General features: G+C 50.2%; 1 protein-coding gene across 2 annotated transcripts in view; it reads right to left on the bottom strand.

Moving 5' to 3' along the window:
- Positions 1-24,975, bottom strand: part of UBA6 (ubiquitin like modifier activating enzyme 6) — a 1,607,755-nt gene that overhangs the window by 1,117,885 nt on the left and 464,895 nt on the right. The window contains exon 10 of one of the 2 annotated variants that reach the window (XM_069630498.1): positions 15,670-15,773. In XM_069630498.1, coding sequence (XP_069486599.1) covers positions 15,670-15,773 — 104 coding nt within the window. The remainder of the gene's footprint in view (positions 1-15,669; positions 15,774-24,975) is intronic. The other variant, XM_069630497.1, reaches the window with a different exon arrangement.

A 24,975-nucleotide genomic window follows, 5' to 3' on the forward strand; every position in this document is an offset into this window, starting at 1 on the left:
TACATAGTTTCTTCAAGCTTCTTTAGTCCATGTACCCATTCTAGGGGACCCGAGAGGGTAAACACAATCTCCTCTGGGTCCACAATTTTACTTTTACCCTGTAGTGCTTGTCTCAGTTGCTCAATGTCTCAGTTGCTTTAATGTAACCTGAGGTGGTTACTGGTATAATTATAGGAGACCCAGTAGTATATATAGGAAGTTGATGCAGTGCATTTGTGTTTCTCTCACTGTGTGGAGTAAGAATGATGTTTCAATGGTAATTTAGACATAACGGAAACGGCAGCCGTTGAGGGTTTATGTGAGGCAACTTGTGTTTGCTGTGTCTTGGGGCCATGTGCTGGATGAGAGTGCAGAAATGCAGCAGGCTTCGAACGAAATGGGTCGACAGATTTTGACTAATGTTTTGATGAAACTAGTTGCCGAATGAGCCTACTCTGTTACATTTATAATTGTTATCATTCATCCCCTCTCCTAGTCAGAACCCCAGCACTTTTTGCTCGACTTCTGGACCTTTTTCTTTCAATCCTGAATGAGTGGAGCCTTTTTCCACTCATTCATTCTTGTGTGCTCTGTCATTTGGAACTCTATTCTTTGTATTCTACCTGTACTATGGAGTCTGTCTGCTCCATAGCTCTTAAAGGCATCTGTGTTTTTACTATTGTGGCACACAGCTCCTCATGGGAAGTGTTGCTGGGGAGCCTTAGGGTCCTGCTTTGGGATTCTTTTTCTATATCCTCAAGTAACTACAGTTCTCAAGGATAGAAAGATACTTTGTACCTCTCCCAAAACTCTATAGTCAGAGATTGTCACACCACCTTTAGTGGAGTGCCACAGGGATAACTAGTACCCCCCGTCTCTCTGCTCCTGCGACTTTATAGTCACATAGACAATTACCTAGCTATGGCTGGTGGCAGTGGATGTGTTCTACCTGGCAGTGGATGTGTTCTACCCACTATTGTGTATTTTTTATACCGCAGGCTATGAACATAGGCTCGATAGTGCACAATAGGGGCACCCAAGTACCAACTTGGGGCTTCCCTTCTTTTTTCGCCATTACTAGCGTGGTTGTTCTTTGTTAGCCCTTCTTCTACCTTCTGGGAGGGGAAGGTCAGTGTGTGTGTTTTGCCTTTGGCAGGAACACTTGTGTATCCCTGCCTAGGCTCCAGACTGTCTGGGCAGGCAGGAAGTGGGGGAGGAGTTTTCCACCCCCCTGTCTTATCTGCCTGAGTGCCTGAATAGGTTCAGCTTCCACATGGGGGACTGGCTGTCTTGATTAGACAGCCAAACGCCCCTTTCTGTAAAATGCTGAGAGATTGCAGAGGAGTTTGTGCTGGAAATATATAAAAGGTGAGGCTTCTGGAGTGAAAAGCAAGTCGACCACTGGATGCTGAAGAAACCTAAGACGACCAGAGACACCTGCGGATCCTTCCCGACATCGTGAAGCGACCACTGCTGTGCTGAGCCCATTTTCTGTGCGACAGAAGAGCTGCAACGACGATGAGTCCTTCCCTTTGACTTGTGGGAACAAACAGGCCCAAGACGATGCTAGAAATGAGCCATCTCCCAAGGTCCTTGGAGTTTCCAGAGCTGCAGAACCCCAATACCAGGACACCTGCAGCCCATTTCGAGTGCATCATCGTGGAAAGGCCGAATCCATCCAAATCTTTGCTGAACCCGTAAAGACACTCCAGAGATCCGATCCAACTCACCCAGACCCCCTCACCAGAGTGTAGCGTAGAAGATTGACCAGGCGATCCGTGTCCTTTGTTGGTGATGCAGAAAAGGCACCATAATTGCAGAGTGAACAGAGAAGTTGCTGAAAGCCGTGCTACAGGTCCTCCCTCGAGACTGCTGCTGAGAGATCGTACCATTGTTCTGCCTTCAGTCATCAGACCAAGGAATCCGGAGGTCGGGTCCAGAGCTGCAACATCGCGGAGCATCCAGCATGAACAGGTATTGTGGGTGAAAAGGCATTGTTTACCTGATTCCAAGAAGTCTCTCCAGAGCGTGGGAGTGCAAGTAGATGTGTCCAGGGCAACCCAATCTTACCTCCCAACCAAACCACTGCTTGCGTCCTTTTCGAGTTCGTTTTAAGGTCTCCCTTGTTAGTTAACTTGCTGCTTCATTAACACTACAAACTGGAAGACCAGGAACTCTTCATAATTCGCTGCTTGTCGAGACTTCAAGCCCTCTCTGTACTGCCTTTAGCAAGGGTTATATTTTGGACTTGAAAGACTTACTAGGTGAAGAAACCGTCTCTAGAACCTTGAACTAAGCTTATGTTACACTAACCAACCATGTTCCTACATTTAAGTGACTTTACTATATGTGTTTGCAGAGTAAATGCCTTACCATCTAAAACCGCATGAGTGCGCAATATCCGATAACATTGTCTTTTTCCTCTCCAACACTGCTACAAATGTAACCACGAACAAACACAAAAGTGAAAGTGCCCTTTGAAGTTTATAATCAAGTATTCTTAAGTGTTCTAGTATAAACGTCTAAAGATTTTAAAGTGATTCTGGTGTAAATATAAACTTTTTATATAACTATAAGTGTAAGTGCATCTTTGCTATTTATTTAGTTGTAGGGCGCTGAAAGCCTGCAGGCTTACTTACCCACAGTTTACATCTTCCTCTAAGATAAGGTGGACTGCTCTGCCACTCTAGCAGACTGATACGAAGAGTTGGGTATTTACAAACCACTGGGATAGCTTACTAAAGTCTTACTGCCAGGTTTGGGAAGACCCCTTCCCAATACCTAAAAAGGTTTAGGGACCACAAGAAGAGAGATGTTAACTTGTGGGCCACTTGGGTGTGTGAATGCCAGAAACACTTAGATGGGTGGCTTAAGGGCTACAAGGTGAGCTCTTATGAAGGAATGAGGTGTCTCTTCATGCTGGAAAGTACTTTTGATTCCTGTTCCACAGAGCTGAGACAGCACCTAGCTAACTCTAAAGAACTGGACCCCAAGAAGCTAGCAGTGGCGGCTGACTTATGGGTGGCCAATAGGGGTAGCCACAAGGATTCTGGGGCCCCTCACACGAAAGAGGAAGGGGAAAAAGAATTAAAAGGATTAGAAGGATCATTCCAAAAATCCTCCACCAAAAGAGGACCCCAAACATAACAAGGGTAAATTCACCCATAAACAACCTTGTAGGGCTAGTGAAACCTCTGGACCCAAACCGGAGGGGGGTTATCAGAAACCCCCATGTGTTTGTGGGTCTGGTGACCATGTGAAAGGAGATCCCAGATGTAAGGGTAAACCTTCAGGGATCCCCCCTCTATCAACTTAGCATTCACACATGGTGTGAATATTCCAATGACAGGGGCGAGCTTTCACCCTCAAGCTGAAGAACCCATTGGTGCTCAGGCTGGAGCTTCTTTAGTATCTCTGGGACTGTAGAAACAACAGGACATTGAGGTCTATAATTCCATTCCTGATAATACTAAAGACTATTATAAAGACAGTGTACTTGTGAATGGTCAGGACACCCCTGCCATTAGAGGCACTAGGGCCAGTATAACTGTGGTAGATGAAAGTTTCTTTCAACCTGAGGAAGTTGCTAAGACTCCCAAAAGGCTTACCAAGTTAGCAAGAGGGCCAATCCAAGTGTGCCCAGTATTGCCAGCTATCATTAAGTGTAATGTGATGACTGTAAACATTACTGTAAGTGTTCAACCAGAAGTACCAGGAAAAGTACGTTGGGCAATGATTTGAAGGCCTTAGGTGTAGTCTCCAGCACACCCAAACCCCCCTCCAAGAAGAGAAGGAGGTTGACAAGGAAAGCCAGAGAAGAAACCTTAACCCTTTAAGTGCCATGGGGATTTCTCCCCAGTCCTAGGGCCTTTTTTGGTGATTTCGTTATGTGGCCATTCAATGGCTTGTAACTTATTTGTTACATGAGATATATCGGCCAAATTTGGCTCCTTTTTTTCCCCACATGTAGGCGGTTGTAACGCCACCCAGGAATCCTAGGCTGCTGTAGGGGGGTGAGAGAAAATAAGCAAAAAGGGTGAACATTTGGGGTTTTTTCAAAAAATGCCAATAAAATGATGTACAAAGAAGCCTGTGGTTTTTTCCTTGTAAGAGCTAGGGATGAATGGTTTGCTGTGCTGAATTCCCCAATTTCCTGGCTTTCAAGAACAGGTTGAGTGGAAACGAAAATAAATTATTTTGATGTGGTTATCAACCGTTTTGTGAGAGGTAGACTATTTTGGCCATTTTTGTCAACTGGACATGCATGGACGGAATGGAAGAAAAGGGTAGGAAAGCCGAATTGGAGGACAGAAAGGCAAGTATTTCTGAAAAGTAGACTAAATTCCAAGTTTTGGAAGGGGTGATTTGCGTAGGTCAGGCAATAACTAGGTAGGGGAAACTGCCATAGATTGGGGGAAAAGCGGGAAAATGACCGAAAAAAAGTTGTGTTGGACATGGTTGGCTTGGTACGGCAAATGCTTCTATGAATTTTGAGAAAAGAAATGCTCCGCTACATTCCCCCGACTCTTGCAGTTAGGAGAGCACACATTTTTTGTAGTGTTTTACAAAACAAGCAAAACCACAAGCCAAACACTGAGCCATGGTACACAGGAGTTTTACGCTCACGGCCTGAACAGACGCACTTAGCATGTGTAAATCGGGAAAACCAATGTGGTGAGGAACGGCAAGCATACATTTTTTGAAAGACCACAGGCAGAAAGGGTAGGTGACTTGTGCAGGTTCCAAAAGTGTATGGTGCCTAAAGCAGCGACTAAATGTAGGTCACATTTGGGAAATGAAAAGGTTGTGTGACAAAGGCCACCAGCAAATGGGTCAAAACGTTATGACAACCACACAAACAACACATGGACTACCGTCCAGCGTTCCCACAGGTGTCCCGATGAAAACGGTACCTCACATGTGTGGGTGCACCTACCTGGCCACCAAGGGGAAAGCCTAAAACACAAGTAACCCCAAGTCTGTTTTCAGACCGGAATTTGAGACGCTCTGCCGACCGGCACAACATACAGATATGGGCCGCGGGTGTCCAAGCCACCAAGGAAAACAGGGAACCCCATGCATTTCCGAAGAGGAACTTAATGGATAACATGGCCTGGGAGGAGGGGGATTATGCATTATCAGTCTTGAGGCATTCGACCGCATTGAGAGGGGCTTCCTCTTTGCTGTCCTGGACAAGGTGAGCTTCGGGGAAAGGGTAACAAGAGGCATCCAGGCACTATGTGCACAGCTGACTGCCAAGGTGGTAGTGAACAGCAACATGTCCCTGGCGTTCAGCCTTCAGAGAGGCACGAGGCAGCGATGTCCCTGTCCCCTCTACTCTCTGCCCTTTCAATGGAGCTGCTCTGTATCAAGTTAAGGGATGAGGACACAGTGATTTGTATCAGGGTAGGAGAGGTAGAGTATAAACTCAGCATGTACACAGACAACGTGCTCCTCCATGTACGAGACAGTGGATTCAACGGGAGGAGCGCTCACAATACTGGCAGATTATGGGAGGGTCTCAGGGTTGAAGGTTAATGTCGCCAAATCCACACTGTTCTCCTGCAGCAGGGATGAACATGCTCCGGTGGCAGACAGAGGCATTGGAGATCCCAATAGAGAGGCAAGGGATCCAATGCTTAAGTGTGCATATTACTAGAGATCTAGCGAGCCTATATGAAGCTAACCCCTCCCTGGCCCCCCGCTGCTGCCTGGGATCTTCGTGGACATAAGGCCTCGTCACAACCTGCACTGTCCTTGTTAGGGAGGCTTAATGCAATAAAAATGGTACTGCACCTGAAGGTTTTATATTTGTATCAAATTCTGCCTATAGAAAGGCCACACCACCACTTTCGGGAGCTGAAGCTCCGGATAAGCAAAGACAACATCCGGATACGGCCAAAGGAGGAGGACAGGACATAGTACAGGGCTACACAGCTCAGACCGCCAATACCCCACCTGTGCACAGACACCGACAAACAATGGGTGAGCATAGAAAATTACCTCCTGCGCCCGGTGGCTGTTGGGGAATGGTTGTGGGCCCCCTGGTCGGCGGTCTCACGAAAAGTATGGAGTCACAGGATTCTCGGCCCGCTGTGGCAAGCGAAAAGAGATAAAGTAGGGGTCACAACCTGGCCCTCCGCGCTGAGCCATATATGGGCTCCCCCCAATACAGGATGATATAAAGGACCCGCTCCGCTTTCAGGACTGGTACGAGACAGGTCTAGAAGTTGGGACATGTGCTGAAGGGGATGGAATTTGTATAGATTGGAGACCTGTAAGACAGCCTGACATAGGGGTGCTGCCTGTCTTTTCATTTTTAAAACTGAAAGGGGTACCAATGTCCATAAAATGGAAAGAAAATCTCCAAAGGGACCTAACAGACACCAAGACCATTCTCGGTACAGCACACTCCATCACAGGCCTAATTTCCAGGCTTTATCAATCCCTGATTAGCGTGTAGAGAGGAGGTAGAGACGTACAAAAAAGGGTGGGAAAGATCTAGTGGTGGAATTTGAGGAACGACAATGGAAAGCCCAGTGTACAAGCGCCCACCGTACCTCTATAGCCTGCCAATCTATACAGCATTACACTGTCATACAGGTGGCAGCTAGAACCAGTCTGCCTCTCCAAGATGTTTCCCAGTGTTAGCCTGAGGTGTTGGAGGGAATGTGGGCAAAACACTGACTATGGCATATTTGGTGGGCCTGCCCAAAGATGCAGATTGTTTGGAGGGAGGTCCTGGGTTGGATAAAGACGCTGGATGGAATAGAAAGGGAGATGGGCCACTCTTGGTTCTCTTTGGGATATAAATATGTGCTGAATAATGAAGGCGACTTCCACATATGGTACACTTGCTCCTGCTGGCAGCACGAGCAGGTATGGTAATCCGCTGGAAGCAGCTTGAGCTGCCAACTGAACTGCAGTGGGACGCTAAAGCGAGTCATCTAAAACATGGAAAATTTTACAGGGGCCCTCGACGAACACAGGCCATCCAGGGAGATGGATTGGGCCCCCTTTCTCGAAATGTATGGCCTGCACATGGCCCTGCACCCCTGAGCAGCCGGTCCAGGCCCGTTGAAAGATTATGCAGCCCCCAACACAGAGATGCATGTATGCAGTGGTGCCCCTAGGAAGTCCAGACAAAGGCACGCCCATACAAGTTGCCCCTTTGAGAGATGGCATTAGCCCATTCCTGTGCGCTGCAACACTGCTGCAAGGATTTTACCCGATAGTTGACCAAGGGGGTGGGGAGGAGAGAGGGATAGGGGGGAAAGGTGGTGCAGAGGGGGGCAGGATGGTCAAGGCTATGTTGACGATTGAAAGCATGTGCTATCTGCAGCGTAAGAAGGGGGGCACAGGGTGGTATGTCTACTGTATGTAAAGAAAATGCTGAAGACCGAGTTTGAAAAACAATAAAAACAAGTTAAAAAAAGTAAGTAAGAAGGAGATATGAGACGAAGGGACATTTCCCAATGTTATCCTATGGATGACAGTGGGTGTTGGGGGACAGGCACAGTTTTGTTTACTTACCGCCCTCCTGTACTCCGATTTTGCCTGCTATCACAATGAGTTGACTGGGTGCAGGGGAGAGGGCGGTGGGTGAATGGCTGGAAGTGCCCTCTTCCGTCCTTTGTTTCAGTGATGTGCCCAGGGATTGTAGATTCGAGGATTCTTTCTGTCGGGTGCAACTGCAAGATGCAATCCATGTCGATGAAGAAATGTGGATTCCAAGAATGCAGACCTCTTCAGGATACCCCACAGGATGGAGGAAGAAGAGTTCCAGCGTCGATCACTGTTTGAAGACAACAGGCGTCCTTCCAGGTGTGGTTAGGAACAAGTTACTTACCTGTAACTGTTGTTCTCCAGCATGGGTCTGGCATGGATTCACATGCTCATGAATATTCCCCGTCGTCAGGCTGGGAATCCTCGGTAAAGAAAAATCAGTATCAGTTTCGTTTCTGATCTGTCTTTCGTAGTAATAACCAATCACTGGTCTCTGTGTCATACTGACCACAGCCAATGACTGCCCTCTACCTAAGCACCGCCTCTGGCAGCCATCTTCAGATTTTTGGAAGCACGTGAAGTGGCAGTATGACCAAGTGAAGAGCCGCAGAGGGGTAGGCGGGAGGGTTCGCATGTGAATCCATGCCAGACCCATGCTGGAGAACAACAGTTACACGTAAGTAACTTGTTCCTTCTCCAGCATGGGGTCTGGCATGGATTCACATGCTCATGAATAAAGAATACATAGCAGTACACACATGCACAACCACGGAAGGTGGCAAAGGCTCAACATTAAGCATTACATCAAACTCAACATTAAGCATCTTACCTCCTCACCATGAAGGAGGGGTGCGTCCTGAGCACTACCCTCGTGTCGTGAAAAGTCAAGTACGGGGCCTTGCAGGAAAGGGCCTGGATCTCTCCCACCCGTCGTGCGGAGGTGATGGCCACAAGAAACGCTGTATTCCACGACAGAAACTTCAACGGGGCCGAGTGCAGAGGCTCGAACGGAGGTCCCATGAGCTTGGTCAGCACCACGTTGAGCTCCCACGCCGGGGCCGGAGCCTTCACCGGTGGGAACGATCTGAACAGTCCCTTCACGAACTCTTTCACCAGACGATGAGACCACAAGGACGTCCGGCCCGTGGCTCTGGTGTATCGGGAGATCGCAGCAAGATGAATCTTGATGGACGCGTGTGCCAGTCCAGCTTTGGCCAGCGTCAGCAGGTACGGCAGTACCTGGGGAGCCGTAATCCGTAGAGGGTTAATCTTCTGTGCGTGGCACCAGACAGAGAACCTCTTCCATTTGTGTCCGTAGCATTTAAGAGTCGAGGACGCCCTGGCCTTTGCAAGAACCTCTCTGCAGTCGGCAGGTATGTCGTATCCTCCAAACTCTAGCGCTGCAGGAGCCAGGCCTGCAAGTTCAGCGATTTCGGGGCGTGGTGGAGGATGGCGCCTCCTTCCCTGGAGAGTAGATCCGCGTCCACCGGCAGCTTGATTGGCGGGGACGCTGACAAGTCCAGAAGGTCCGGGAACCATATCTGCCTCGGCCACGCAGGTGCGACGAGGATCATCCTGCACCGTGACCTCCTGAGCTGGTTGACGAGCCGGATTAGCAGTGGCAAAGGAGGGAACGCGTAGAGGAACAGGCCCTCCCAGGGGAACGAGAAAGCATCGCCCATGCTCCTCGCCTGGGGAAACCTGCTGGCGAACCTCCGGCACTTGGAGTTCGTCGCCGTCGCGAACAGGTCGATCTGGGGTGTGCCCCACCGTCGGAAGAGGCGATCCACTAGATCCTGCCGTAGTGGCACGAGCGCAGCTCCCTGCTGAGTGAGTCGGCGATGGTGTTTTGCCCTTGAGGGACGGAAGGAAGGACCGGAGGGCCCAGAACACTGCACGGAGCTCCAGGACGTTGATATGGAGGGACTTCTCCGTCGGGAGCCAAAGGCCTCTCGCGTGCAGATTTTCGGTGTGCGCTCCCCACCCTTCCAGGGAGGCATCCGTGGTCACTGTCTCCTGGTGGTCTGGGGTCTGGAAGTCCATGCCCGCCGTCAGATGCGCGCGGGTGCCCCACCACCGGACCGCTCGACGGAAACTCTCGTCGAGTGTGATCCTCTCCTCAAAGCCGCCCGTCGTTTGGATCCAGCGCGCGTCCAGGAACTCCTGCAACGGGCGCATCCGGAGCCTGCACATGGGAATGAGGTAGATGCAAGAAGACATCATTCCGAGGAGGGACTTGATGGACCTCACCTTGGCCGCGTCGGAAACCAACATCCGCTGTACCTTGCCCAGGATGGACCTGGTCCTCTCCTCCGACGGGGAGGCCAGAAGGGACACTGTGTCGAGCTTCGCTCCCAGAAACAGTGCGTTTTGCGCGGGTACCAGGTGGGACTTGGCGTAGTTCACGGAGAATCCCAGGTCCGTGAGAAGTTGGACGGTCCTTGCCGTGTGCTCCACGGCAAGCTTCCTCGTCTTGGCTCGGATGAGCCAGTCGTCCAGGTAGGGGTAGACGTGGATCCCCTCGCGGCGCAGCTGCGCCGCCACCGGTGCAAGGCACTTGGTGAATACCCTGGGTGCCGACCGTAGTCCGAAGGGGAGGGCTTTGAACTGGTAGTGACGCCCTTGGACCACAAACCTGAGGAATTTTCAGTGCCCCTTTAGGATGGGAATATGGAAATAGGCATCCTCCAAATCCAACGACGACAGGAAGTCTCCTTCCTCCAGCTGACCCAGGACGTGCTGGAGGGTGACCATCCGGAACTTCTGCGCCTTGATGAACTTGTTCAGACATCGCAGGTGTAGGATGGGGCGCCATCCTCCCGTCTTCTTCTTCACGAGGAAGTATCTCGAGTAAACTCCGGAGCCCCGAAGCCTCTTTGGGACGAGTTCGATGGCGCCCTTCCTGAGCATCGCCTTTACCTCCAGGAGAAGCTGAGGGACGTGAAGCTCTTTCCTGGCCACGGGGGGGACGCGCGGGCACCTTCTTTGAAACTCAAGCGTGTGGCCCCGGGCTAAGGCGTCCAGCATCCAACGGTCGGTGGAGATGGACTCCCACACGCTGACGAAGCTCGCCAGCCGGCCTCCCACCGGGGTGCTTCGGTGGGGGCCCGACCCCACGGCCGGTTCAATCCTGTTTCGAAGAGGCTTTGCCGCCTTGACCTCCTTGGCGACGACGGCGGGGTCCGCCCGACTTGCCTCGTCCTCTGTAGGCCTCCTGAGACGACGAGCGGGCCGCTTGACGGTAGGTGGAGAAACCGCCGCCGGAACCTTTGGAGGCGCCCTTGCCTCCGCTGCTCCGAAAGGGCGTCTGTCGTTGCTGCAGAACCCCAAGGGCCCGGGCCGTCTCAGTGTCCGCTTTAATGGCCTGAAGGGAATCGTCCACTGTTTTCCCAAACAGGTTGTTCCCATCGAACGGCATGTCCAGGACTCTGGTCTGTACGTCTTGACGGAAGTCCGTAGCCTTGAGCCATCCACGCCGCCTAAGGCACACGCCGTTGCCCAACTGGCGAAACCCAGTGTCGGCGATGTCCGTCGCAATAGTGATGGCGTGGTCCGACGCCACCTCACCTTCCTGTAGGATCTCCAGGGCATCCGCCCTCTTGTCGTCCGGTAGGAAGTCCAGCAGGGGAGCCAGTTTGTACCATAGCTCCCTGTCGTAGCGGGCCACGATAGCCAAGGCGTTGGCCGCTTTAATCGTCGTCGCTGCAGACGAGATGACCCTGCGTCCCATAGCGTCCAATTTCTTTCCCTCGCCGTCCGGTGGGGAAGTCGATGTGGAGGCCGCACCCCCCCCGCTTTCTTCCTGGCCACCGCGGAGACGACGGAGTCCGGGGTAGGCTGCGCCCGGAGGCACAGGGGGGCCGCGTCCGGGACCCGGTACTTCTTCTCGTACCGGTCTCTTCTAGCTGGCGTCGTGGAAGGGTTCTTGAGGAGGGCGAGGCCCTCATCCCAAATGTCGTCCAGTAGAGGCACCGCGAGGACCGTCTTCCTCTTGGCCTCGCGCCGTTGATAAAGGAATCCTTCCTTTTTCTTCTCCTCAGGGCAGAGTTGGAAAAGCTCGGATGCCCTGGCGATCATGGAGTGGAACGATCCAATCTCGTCGGGCGAAGAAGCCCTGGTGGGAGGTGACGACGGTAGATCCTCGTCGTATACCTCGTCGTCCATACCCGTCGCTGCCGTGTCAGTCCCCGTATCATCCCCTCGGGTGGACGGGGAGGAGGGCTGGGAGGAGGGCTGGACGGGGCGCGACGGCTGAAAAGGAGGTGGAGGGTGAATCCTTCTCCTCTTGGGCGGGGGAACACCAGAAGGTCCCGGTTCAGGATCCCCCGACGGGAGAGGTTCCTCCGTCGGCAACGGTAGTCTCGTCCTTATCTCTGAGCATAAGGACTGTATAGCCAACAAAATGGCCGCCGAGTTGTCTTGCGGCGCTGGCAGAGGGGAATCCGACGGGCTATCAGGGGCCCCGTCGGCACCCTCGACGATGTCGTCGTCACCTGCGTCGGGATCCATCCCGACGGGCCGGTCTTCTTCCACGCCAAGGCCGTGGCTTAAGACCTTGATCAGCTCTTCCTCCGAGGTTGAAGCCGAATCTACGACGACGCCCTGCCCCCCCCTTTTTCTTCCCCGCCGGGGATTTCACGGGGGTCCTATCGATGGGCACAAAAGAGGACTCCCTCCGCGGTGGCAGGGAGACTCTGAGCCCCGAGGTCGCCACCACTGGTGTAGCCTCCACAGGCTGAGCCAGGGCCGCCGCGACAGTATCGATAGAGGGCTTGGCCGGATGGATTAAGTCCTTCACCACCTTAGGTGCGCTCACCGCCTTATCCTTGAGGGGGGGGGACACTGCCTCGCTCCCCCTCCGATGGGGTCTTCGAGCTCGACCGGGGCCTCTCCAGGAGCTTCGCCGGGTGCTCGCCCTTCCTCTTACCCGACCCAGAGCGTTGGCTCGTGGCTGAAGGTGCCGGGGAGGGTGCGCCCTGCCTGGCGACCGTAGAGCCCGACCGTTCGGCGCTCCCGGTGCCAGCGGACTCGCGGTGCTTGGCCTTGTGTTGGACCCCCGTCGCCGGGGCGTCCTCAAAGGTCTTAGAAGACCGCTCGGATTTTTTCCTCTTCTTCTCGCCTGACGGGCTCTTCCCTTCCAGCCAGTTGGCGAGACGTTGATGGCGGTCCTTCATGGTCCGCTCCGACATATTGCCGCAAAACGCACAGTCCTTCTCCACGTGCGTCTTGTCCTCATGTAAGCAGTAGAGACAAAAGGAGTGTTCGTCCTCCTTAAAGACGTTCTGCAGCTGGCATCCAGGGCAGACCCTGAACAGCTTTCCGGGCGTCGAGCTTCTTTCTCCTGGGCCATGTCCGGGCCTGAGAAGCTTCTGGAATCCTCCAAAAGCGTAGCTCGACGAAATCTTCACCCTTGAGGGGCGCAGACGAATCCGACACGGGTCCCCGTTGATCGGATGGAGAGTCGGTGGAGCTGGAGGCTCTTTTGACCGAAAAAAAAAACGAAGTTTTTGTGAAAAAACGCGAAAAAATAGCACTAACGCTCGAGAGCAATAGCACGAGGATCCCAACACATGAACGTGCGGTAAAAATCTGAAGATGGCTGCCAGAGGCGGTGCTTAGGTAGAGGGCAGTCATTGGCTGTGGTCAGTATGACGCAGAGACCAGTGATTGGTTATTACTACGAAAGACAGATCAGAAACGAAACTGATACTGGTTTTTTCTTTACCGAGGATTCCCAGCCTGACGACGGGGAATATTCATGAGCATGTGAATCCATGCCAGACCCCATGCTGGAGAAGAGAAGCTGCTCCAGGACAGGTTCCCTTGAAGATAGAAAGCTGAAACTCGGGGATAATGTGATTTGTTGCACAGCACCCAAGTTCTAGGCTTGAACGTGGAACAGTGACTATGAACAGCAAAGGCTGCAGCGGGGTAGCCCAGCAGGGAGCCATCGGTCCACTGGTTGGTCCAGGGACACTTCTGAAGGCTCAGAAGACAGGGATCCTTAAGCAGGTGTTTGAGACTGGCCCAGGGGTCGAAGCACAGACAAGGGTCTATTTGTGACCAGGCAGAGGGGCAGGGCATCACCGGGATAACATTGGAGTCGATGATGGTCAGCTGCAGGATTAGTCTTTGGTCCGCCAACTGGCTGCTCTTCTTCGCAGAAGTCTTAGTTGCAACATTGATCTGAAGAACAGTTAAAGGAGTCATCCTTTTAGCCCAGATTCAGGCTGGGAGGAAACCCACCAATGATAAGGATCTGCAACATTCGGAAAAGCCAGGTGTTGCCCAATCCTTAACAACCACTGGTCATCACATCTGCCTAGCAACAGGCATTCAGGCACCAGAGGAAGTGCTTTGGGACTAGACTGTCCAATCCCCACTCTGCCTCACACGCACAAAGCCCCCAATCCCACAAAAGCCACAGCTTTAGCTGGGAAAGGGATTTCCATAAAAGTGTACTTCCTGACTTGAGAAGGCAGGAAGAAGGGTAAGGAACATTATGGCCAAAGGACACGCGAATAAACTCATGCCACAACCATCCTTGGTAGTTTGCCACCTTTAGTAGCCATTGCCTGTAAATGTGAAAGTGCAAAAGTGAAATTACACAAAAACAGTAAATATATCACAGCTGCCACACGCTTGTCTTAGGCACATTGTAAATTTACCAAAAATCCATTGTATAAAATGTTGTACGTTTACAAAGTATCCTAACTGCACTTCACTGTAAGGTGATGTGTGCAATTGCAGAAATACAATAATTCATAAAGATAGAGTCTCTCAGTACTGAGTGTCTTAGGGACAGGTCAGTTTCCCCCATAAGAATGAGCAAAACAGGCAAGTGAAGTAAAGTAAAAGGCTTTACTGACCTTCAAAAAGTCAGGAGAGGGTTCAAAATAAGCAAAAAGAAAGGGGTTTCAAAGTAGTCTATGGGAAGAAAACAGCAAAAAGAAAATCTTTATTAACAGTTCAATACCGAGGTGCAGAGGCGTACACCCTTGGTACTACTGACACTGCGTGTCCAGGTGCCACTACAGCATAGACACATTTCCAAAAATAATGTAGATATTCTATAGATTTCCTGCAATACCATTCTTATGAGAGGTAGCAGTGCTGAATCATATTCATAAATGGTTCACAGGGTACCCATGTACTAGTAGGCTTAATGACTGACTAGTACCACTAGGTACTAAGTGAGCTAAACCAAGTAGTGAGGTTGAAGACCGCACTCCCAAAAATCAGTCCAAGGTTACACAGTCTAGAGACATGCTGTGGACCTCATAAAGAGATGAAAGCTGAAAAGAAAATATTTTCCTGAGAGCTGCTGGGAACAACCAAGGACCATTGGATGCCGTACAGAGTGATGACATGTTTAACTAAGGCCATACAAATGTTGACCTCCAATCATGATATGCCAGATCAACTACCAAATAAGCTCTCCAGTAGGCTGAGCCCAAAACCGAAGATGGTTACACAGAGTTCTCAATTTTCCCCATGCCATGCGTGAGGAAGTAATCCAGTCCTGTTTTATTCTTGGAATGCTGGGACCAGCAGTTTTCCTACATTTAAAATTGGAAATCAAAAAGCCCCAGAATTCAAAAGTAAAACTGGAGGATATTCTTAAGCATCTTAAGGGTTATAGTTTTTATTCTCAATGTAAGTAGAAACTCATTTTGGATATTAGAGAAAAGAAATATGTAACTACTTGTTTATTGTTATTTTCCATGGGGATTGAATCAAATATGAATAGTTCCAACATCTTAACTGAGCGGATACAAGCATGCATGACAACTAGGTAAACAACAAATTCCCTGGTAAAATACTCTATAGATAAATTCCCTTTGTCTTGACAGCAGTATTTTCCGAGGGCTTTTCTCTGCTAATTTAGCCTTTCATAGGTGTTGAATACATACTGTTACAGCCTTAGTTAACTCTACACAAATGTGCAGACTCTTTTTCACCCCCAGTGTACTTTATTTAGTCTGATTTGGGAGTCACCACCACCTTCCATTCAAAACAATGATTGATCACCTCTGCACACTGCCATTCCTTTTTGCTTGAAACTATCTTGCAAAAGCTGTTCCATATTCACTTCCTTAAACAAACAGACCACACAGCGCACAAATTGCCTTTAGCTATGATAGTTGCATTCAAGATATTGAAACAAATGTAATCAACACTTACAAAATGAAAGGTTTTTGGTGTCTTAATTTGTACAGCAATTCCTCCATGCTCGTAAGGTTCAATGCCTGAGGTATCTCCTATGCTGAATGAATATGGGGAAACTACTGCAAAAACAAAAAAGTAATTTTAACTACAGAACTTGGATATATACGCAAACTCATTCCAATTGTTAATCCCAATTAATTTGCCTGCATATTTATATATGCACTGGCATTATAAGTGTACCATAACAAAAAACAGAGAAAGCAAGTCCCTTTTGTTTAACATTTTCTTTTTTGTTGTTGAGATAATCACAAGTTACAAGTAGCAAGTTAAATTATATATACATGCACTATCATTCATGTCACATAGCTGAACATACAAAGTGCCAAATTTGTGTAACAACAAGTACTCTTGAAGAGACAGAAAAAAATAGGACTATCTGCGTGTGTTTGTTAGTGCTTTCAAACTATTCTTTTATGAAGTATGTACAAACATCGAGTCCCAAATCAACTTTACCTCACGTCAATGAATGGTTATGCACCTCTATTAACTCTGGTACATCAATTCCAAAGGCTGCCTTTAATACATAGTAGTGGGAAACCTGCACCTAAATACGTGAGATAGGAAACTACTTTAGCAGGTAAACCGTGTTGGGGAGTTTTTCAAAAGTACACCAAAGGGCTTTAGAAGACTCTCTACATGGCAATACAAAGCTCCAACTTCTAGTATACGTCTGTACCACTGAAGATAAGTAACAATGGCAGAGCTGCCAGGCTTCTCTTATGGCATTAATCCCCTGTCCCAAGGGCCGGAAGGGGGGTCATGGCCCGAGCGAAGCGATGGTGGAAAAAGCGGGCACCCCATGGAAAGGAAAGCGGGGCTACGTGCAGAGCCCCTCTTCCCTTTCCATGGTGGCCTGCAGCAGCGGAGAGGAAGGAGCGGCAGCTGCGGGGAGTGCCGCAGAAATATGGCAAGTGGGGGCGGGAGGGGGAGGAAAACAACAAAAAAACAGGATGGCAGGTAGTGGGAAGATGGTAGGCAGGGGGAGCGCCCGTCAGGCGGGATGGAACATGGGCTTTAACCAGCGGTTCCAGCACGCGTTCCGACCGATTGGTTGGCCCGCCCCGTCGGGTAGGAGGGAGAGAGGACTGTAGGAAGATACAATTAACTTAATACTGGAATGAATAATTATATATATATATATTTCACTGAAAACACTTTGTTAAAGGGACGCTATGGTTAAGTTGCACTAATAAAAGCTATGAAATTCAATGAAAAAACGTTGTCAACAGGGACTTTACGGTTACAAGTAAAACCGGAAAACCCTTGAAATCCGCCAGTTATGCTAAGCTAAGCAGCCACAACTCGCGCCACCACCGTGCACTGCTAAGACTAACACCCAGGACAAAGATGACATTGCCAATGTCACTGATGACATCACATATCTAGGCCACTTGTTTTTGTTCACTGACATAGCTATGTCAGGCGGTTTTGTTCACCGACAGAATATAACAATTGAAAATGTGTTGTATATCTAGACATTAACCATCTTGTATGTCAAAGTACTTTCCTTAGGGTTTGGTCTCAGGTCATGGTGCACATCTATGGGGCAATAAGCAGGCCTCAAACTGTTGGGAAGGAGCTAGCGCCTTCCTTCATTCCCAAGCGCTTTAGAATTAGGCAAGACTTCTTTTGACTGTTTCTAGGCACTAGAGCACTGAGAAACCTTTTTTTCATGCAAATATAATTACACAGACATGGGCGGGCACTAAAAGAAGGCAGTTAATTAAATATAAGGTGCAAATAACTATTAGCTGAATACATTTGTAAAATGTTAAATTCCATTTTGTTTGTCTCAATGCACGACTAACAGGCTCGCTGCCAAAAGGAATGTGGCCTGCACTAAAAACAGATCGCAGGGCTCATGCAGTGTTGCATCACTGAGGCTAGCTCTAGCAGAGCACATAACTCAGCAGCTGTTTGCTGTCTGTCAAAACCCATGTATGCTAAAATAGGATTGTACATGCTCAAGGCACGGCATACAGAAATATGGAAAGCTAGGTTTAACAGATATTACAGGACCAGATGAAAATATGAGGAGAGTGAATGAGGTATGGAGGGAATGACTAGAAAATATGTTTGTACATTAAATAGTCATAGGTAGCAAAATAAAGCTACAGTGTATTTTTGCATTGGCTAGCAATATGTAAAGTAGCATGTCCTAAAACAGACATCAACGGCCATGAAGGAAGGAAGACTGCAGCATCCCTTTTATGGAAACAGAACAGTGTGGGATCGAGCCATGCCTATATCCAGAGATGCCACTACAGCAAGTTAACAGTATATAAGCTCCTGCCTAGCACCAGTATGGCAAGAGAATGGGACGGTTAAGTGACAGAACAGACCGTTCAGGAGCAGAGTTATTTGCCCCATCCACATTTCTGTAAAGAAATAAACTTGTTATCCTTGCAAGATATGACTCTTGGCCTTGCTTCCCTAGAGGGGTGCATTTACTCTGGTGTGAGCGTGATTAGGGGTACCCTTATAATTAAGGGGGGACCCCCTAAATTGGGCTACCTTACAGTGGTGATGTCCCGACGTGATCTTAGTTTTTTGCCCCTGTACTTTCCGAAGACCCCGGCCAGTCAGCCACGCCCATCTATAGTGACCGGTCCACTAAATCAAAAAAAGCATGTATCCTGAGCAATTTTAGTAGGAACCATTTTAAAAGAAATCCTCTCCGCTCACTGAAGCAGGGGGTGGCTCCAAAGAGACAGGCCAGCAGTGGGGACTTCGTAACCAAGTGAAACACGCACATGTGAGCATACTCTTGCAAGTGATAACTTGGGAACTTATACGTATGAATGTATGATAGTATGGTGAGGTGGATGATGTACAAGATCAATGGAATAGAACTTTTGGCAATGTATTCACCGGCGGGAACGGCCGGAACAGTCCCTTGATGAATTCCTTGACCAGACGGTGCAACCACAAGGAGGATCGTCCTGGTGATCTGGTGTAGCGGGAATAGCCGCTAGATACACTTTGATGAATGCGTGTGCCAGCCCCGATTTAGCCAAAGATAGAAAATACGGAAGCACATGAGGGGCCGTGACCCTCAGAGGGTTGATCTTTTGCGACCGGCACCAGGTCGCAAAGCGTTTCCACTTGTGTCCGTAGCATTTTAAAGTCGATGACGCCCTGGCCTTGGCAAGCACCTGGCAAGCACCTCCCTGCAGTCCGTCGGAAGCTCGTAACCACCAAATTTTAAAGCTGCAGGAGCCAGGCCTTCAGGTTCAGCGATCCCAGAATGTGATGCAGAATTGCGCCACCTTCCTTGGCGAGAAGATCCGCTACCACTGGCAAGTTTGACTGGCAGGGATGTTGACATGCTGAGACGGTCCGGGTACCAGATCTGCCTCGTCCACGCTTGTGCGAAGAGGATCATCCTGCACTCCTGCCAGGTGGAACAGTATGAGGAACATCCTCTGGGCGACAGCCCAGTGCCACAAGTCCTGTGCCTCTTTGGAGAGTGCTGGGGACCTGGTGCCCACCTGCTTCCGGATGTAAAACATTGTGGTGGTATTGTCCGTGAAGACCCTCACCACCTTGCCCTTGAGGTACGGCAGAAACGACCTGAGGGCCCAAAACACAGCCCGAAGTTCCAGCACGTTGATATGCAGCGTCTTCTTTTCCGGCTGCCACCGGCCCCTGGTGTGGAGACATCCAGTGTGGGTTCCCCACCCTTTCAGAGAAGCGTCTGTTGTGACCGTCTCCAGGTACAGGGGGCTCTGAAAGTCTGTGCCTCTGGCAATGTTGGAGCGCACGCCCCACCGCCTTATTGCTCAACAGAACTCCTCATCGAGCACTATTTTGTCCTGGAAGGTTCCGGATACTTGGACCTAACGGGCGTCGAGGAACTCCTGGAGCGGACGCATCAGCAGCCTGCTGAGTTGAATCAGGTATATGCATGACATCATGCCAAGCAACGACTTGATGGTCCTCACCGTGGCGATCTTCAGTGCCAACAGCCGTTGCACTTTGCCCAAGATGCCCAATATCCTCTCCTCCGACGGAGCTGCTAAGCAAGCCACTGTGTTGAGCTTGGATCCTAGGAACAGAGCGTCCTGCGATTGAGTCAAGCAGGACTTTGCATAATTCACCGAGAACCCCAGATCCATCAGCAGCCGGACGGTCCTTGCGGTGTGATCGAAGGCGATCTTCTTTGACTTGGACCAGATGAGTCAGCCGTCCAGGTAGAGGTATACGTGGATCCCTTGCAGTCGCAGATGGGCCGCCACCAGAGCCAGGCATTTGGTGAAGACTCCGGGCGCAGTGCCTTGAACTGGTAATGCTTCTCCTGGATGACGAATCGCAGGAACTTGTGATGCTTTATGTGTATGGGGACGTGGAAGTACGTGTGCTCCAGATCCGACGACAGATAGTCTCCCTGCTCCAGTTGAGTGACCATCCAGAACTTTTGGGACTTGATGTACTTGTTGAGTCGTCCTAAGTCGAGAATGGGTCCCCTACCCCAGTCTTCTTTCTTACAAGAAAGTACCTTGAGTAAAGTCACTGTGGAGCCAGCTCTATCACCCCTTTTTGTAACATGGCACAGACCTCTAACAGCAGCTGAGGGACATGTTGTTCCTGCTGGGCCACCAGTGGTATAAGAGGACACTTTCGTTGAAATTCCAGAGTGTGTCTGTGGGCGAGAGCGTCCAGCACCCAACGATCGGGGGAGATGGTCTCCCACACGCCAAGTTCGCCAGCTCGCCTCCCACCAGGGGTGCATGGGTGGAGGGCCCAGACGTCCTGCTGGATCCATCTTGCTTGGAGTTCGACGGGCCGCCTTGCGGGCCCTGACGACGACAGCATCCACCTCTGAAGGCCTTGGAGCGACCCGTGTTGGCCTCCTGGGCCGAGGAGCGGGAGGGTTGGCGGTAAGAGGAAGAGCCCCTGCCGAAACCCTTAGAGGACCGGTTAGACTTCCCTCCTGAGGAACCAAAGGACGGTCGTTGCTGCAGAGTGCCTATGGCACGTGCCCTCTCCATGTCCGTCTTGATGGCCTGGAGGGACTCCTCCACAGCCTTCCCAATCAGGTTGTCTCTGTCAAAGGGCATGCCCAGGACCCTCGTCTGGACCTCCAGTCTAAAGTTGGTGGCCTTGAGCCAGCCACGCCGGCGAAGGCAAACTCATTGTCCCATCTAGCGGAATCCCATGTCCGCAATGTCCAGGGCCACTGTGATGGCGTGGTCCTACGCCACCTCGCCTTCCTGGAGGATCTCCAAAGCCTCTACCCGCTTGGCATTGGGGACGAAGTCCAGTAGCAGAGCCAACTTATACCAAAGTTCCCTGTCGTATCTGGCCACAATTGCGAGGGCGTTGGCAGCCTTGACCATTGTCGCCGCCGATTAGATAACTATTCTACCCATGGAATCCAATTTCTTTCCCTCGTTGTCCGGAGAGGAGGAAGATTATGCTGAACCCGACGGTTGAGACCGGAGACACTTGGGTGCTGAGTCGGGGACCCTGTACTTTTTCCTCTAGCCAGTCTCTCTTCGCTGGGGCTGAAGCAGGGTTCTTCAGCAGGGCCAGCCCCTCATCCCAAAAATCATCCAGGAGTGGGACCAAAAGGATGGTGTTCCTCTTTGCCTCCCGACGCCGATACAAGAAGCCCTCCTTCTCCTCCGGAGTGAGCTGGAAGAGCTATGATGCACAGGCGATCATTGAATGGAAAGGGCCCACATCGTCCGACGGAGTAGCTCTCGGCTGTGGAGATGGGGACGGGGGGTCTCCCCTCCCGCTGTCGTCATCCATCCCCGTCGATGCCGCGTCCAACTCCGGGAATGTATCAGCTGGAATGGGGGAGTAGAATGTATCCTCTTCTTCACCAGAGGTTCCCCTGGTGTCAACTGGTTCATCGGCAGAGACACCACCGGCGGAGCTGCTGGTGGCGCCGTCGGCATCCTCCTCTTGATCTCTGACACCAGCGTGTGGAGGGTCGAAAGTATGTCCTGCGAAAGATCTCTAGCAGGCACCCGGGGAGAAGGGCTGCTGGGCCCAGCGCCCAAGTAGTCATCCCATGGACGGTATTGTTATCCCCGTGGATGGTATTGTCGTCGTCGCCACCGGCGGGCGTCATACCAACGACTTCTTCGTCACCCTGAATGGTGTGGACAGAAAGTATCTCATCCTTGTCGGACGAAGAAATGTCTGTTCCTTGGAGTTCTTCTCTGGCTGCCCCACTTTCTTCAGGTCCTGGGAGTTGGTCTCAGGCTGAGGTCCGGCATCCTCTTCTCCGGAGTCTTCTCAACCGGCTTTGCTGAAGCCTCCCTCCTGGGAGGAAGAGCCACTCTGGCTGTTGTCAGGACACCCTGTAATGGGTTTGCCGCTATAGCCTTCGAAAGGGATGCTGCCGCCACCACCACCCCCTCTATGGAGGACGACGACTTGGCCTGGTGCACCTGGGCCTTCACGTGCAGGCCGGATCCCTTCTCCTTCAAGGATAGGTCAGGCACCCTGTCCTGCCTGGCCTTCTCCACGGCCGGGTGGACACCTTGTCCTGCTTGGCCTTTTCCTACACAGGCAGCTCTGATGCCTTGTCCTGTTTGGCCTGGTCCGGTTGGGCTTTCTCCGGCTGCAAGTTCCCCAGGGTAGCTGACTTCCGCTTGGACGAAGAGCTGCTGGAGATCGATGCTGAAGGAGATGTTGAAGATGCTCTGACCGTCACGGGACACGCAGCGGCGGTGAATGCCACGGAAGCAGACTTGCAATGCGTGGCCTTGTTTTGGGTCCCCATGGATGGAGCACTCTCAAAAGACTTAGACGCCTGCTCAGGTTGGCTGGATCAGGACGAGGCATTCACCTGGGAACCACCTGGGGTAGAGGCCCTGGGCTTCAGCCACGTCTCCAACTGTTAGTGTCAATCCTTCATCGTGTGCTTAGTGAAGCCAGGGCAAATTGCTATGTCCTCCGTGAACACATTCCGTAAGCCGTAGCAGGAGCAAAGCTTGAAGAGGGCAGCGCCGTCCTTCTCATCCGACATGATCCACGTGGTGTAGGCCTGAAGAACTTCTGGAAGCTTCCAAGAAGAACACTCGATATCTGCCCTTGAGGGGTGTGGAAGATGCCTAAAAACGGATCCCCGTTAATCGGATGTATAATCAATGGAGCACACAGGCTCGATTGACCGGAAAGTTTAGTTTTCCTATCAAAAAAGTTCAAAACCGCAGAAAAGCTCCAAGAGCGAAACGCTACGACTCCCAACACTTGAACGTGTGGTAAAAATCTGAAGATAGCAGCCTGGGGAGGGGCTTAGGTAGAGGGCAGTCATTGGCTGGCGGCAGTACGACCCACAGCTCAGCGATTGGTTTATAGGAGAACAAGTTACTTACCAACTGTAACGTTCTTTCGATTGGATGTTCCTCCCACGTATTCCTCATCTTAGATATATTTGTACCTTCAGCTTTGCTGCTTCGGAAAAAAGAATTCCACACCAGGGGGCGCTGTGCTCGAGGTTGCAGCGTCGATGTCCCTCTAGGGCTGCCATCGACATCATCCGCGGTATAAAGGGCTCGAGCCGCGCCCGTTGGATTCAGTTCTGTTTTTTCGATATTTCCAGCTAAGTAGCTGATCAGGTGTATTTCTAGACCGCAAGCTCTCAAGGAATTCGGAGTGCAATAAACAAACTGTACGGCGGGGTAGGTTAGCTGGGTCGATGAGTAATATTTGGGAGGAACATCCAATCTAAAGATAGTTACAGTTGGTAAGTAACTTGTTCTTCGAATGGATTGTGTCCTCCCATATTCCTCATCTTGGATAGACTCCCAAAGCAGTATACATTTGGAGGAGGGAGTACTAGTTAATCCTAATCATGGAACGCATGTAGAACGGCCTTAGCAAAAAGACCCCCTTGTGCTGAGGTGGAATCTGAAGAGTAGTGTTTCACAAAGATGTGCATCGATGACCAGGTGGCAGCTGCCCAAATATCCTGCACGAGACACCCCTCTGAAGAGCCGTCGAAGTTGCCATGCCCTTAGTTGAGTGAGCCCTTAGCCCATCTGGAGGTTCTTTTACAGCTAACCTGTAGCATTCGATAATTGCCAAAATTATCCATCTGGATAATGTCTGTTTTCGTTACTGCTAAGCCAAAATTGTGTCCAGTATACCCAACGAAAAGTTGGTCACTTTGCAGAGATTTTGCCAATCTAGAGATATAAAAGCTGAAAGCCCTTTTTGGGTCTAGTCTGTGTAGCCTTTCTTCCTCCTTACTTGTATGAGGGCGAGGATAGAAAGAAGGCAAAGTGATCTTTTGAGACAGATGAAAGTCAGAGACCATCTTAGGTAAAAATGAAGGCTTGACTTTAAGTATAACCTTGTCTTTGTGAAAGATGGTGTTAGGAGGTTTACAAGCGAGCCTGTAGCTCACTCACCCTGCGGGCTGATGTAATTGCCACTAGAAGGATTGTCTTCAAAGTGAGAAGCCTTAGCGGACAAGAGTGCAATGGCTCAAAAGGAATGCATATAAGGAACTTTAAAACTAAATTTAAATCCCAAACTGGTACTTGGAATGGGACTGGAGTGTACACATTTGTGAGACCTTTCAAGAACTGTACAATCAATGGCATGTTGAAGTAAGACACTTCTTCTGAGGAATGCTCAAAAATAGACAGCGCTGCCAGGTAACCTTTTATTGTGCCAACATGGAGCCCCAGATTGGCTAAATGTAATAGGAAAGAAAATGCCAGAGCTCTATTACATAAGAACGGGTCCACATTCTTATCCTTGCACCAGTTACTGAACTTGTTCCAACGACACCAGTACAAGGATTTTGTTGCTGGCCTCCTGGCTTAAAGCAAAATCTCCATTACGTCGTCCGCAAGGTCCCAATCCTTATATCTCAGCCTCTCAGAAACCATGCGTGAAGGCTGTAAAGACTGGAGGGGGGTTATCTATACTCCTGCTCTCTATATAGCAGAGGAGAGGCACAGAGGACCCCAGCCAAGATTCTCTATTTGGTAGCTATGGTCGAGCAATCAAAGCTTAAGCTCTCAGGAGGTGATGCAGGCTGGTTCTTAAGTACAGTGTAGTCCCCAAGCACCCACAAAGGAAAGTCCACACACTATGTTTGTGATAACACAGTTGTTATATAATTAAGGTTAAAGGTTATATACACAATCACAATAACTCACTTCGTGCTCAGTTAATCTACAATAGCAAATATATACACAGTTCCACATGGTAACACAATTACTATCAGATTTCATTAAAGTACATTAACTCTACAGTGGTCAAATGTCACACAAATCCATTAATAAAGCA

This window comes from Ambystoma mexicanum, chromosome 6q (genome assembly GCF_040938575.1).
Source record: "Ambystoma mexicanum isolate Mex_15411 chromosome 6q, UKY_AmexF1_1, whole genome shotgun sequence".
NCBI lineage: Eukaryota > Metazoa > Chordata > Amphibia > Caudata > Ambystomatidae > Ambystoma > Ambystoma mexicanum.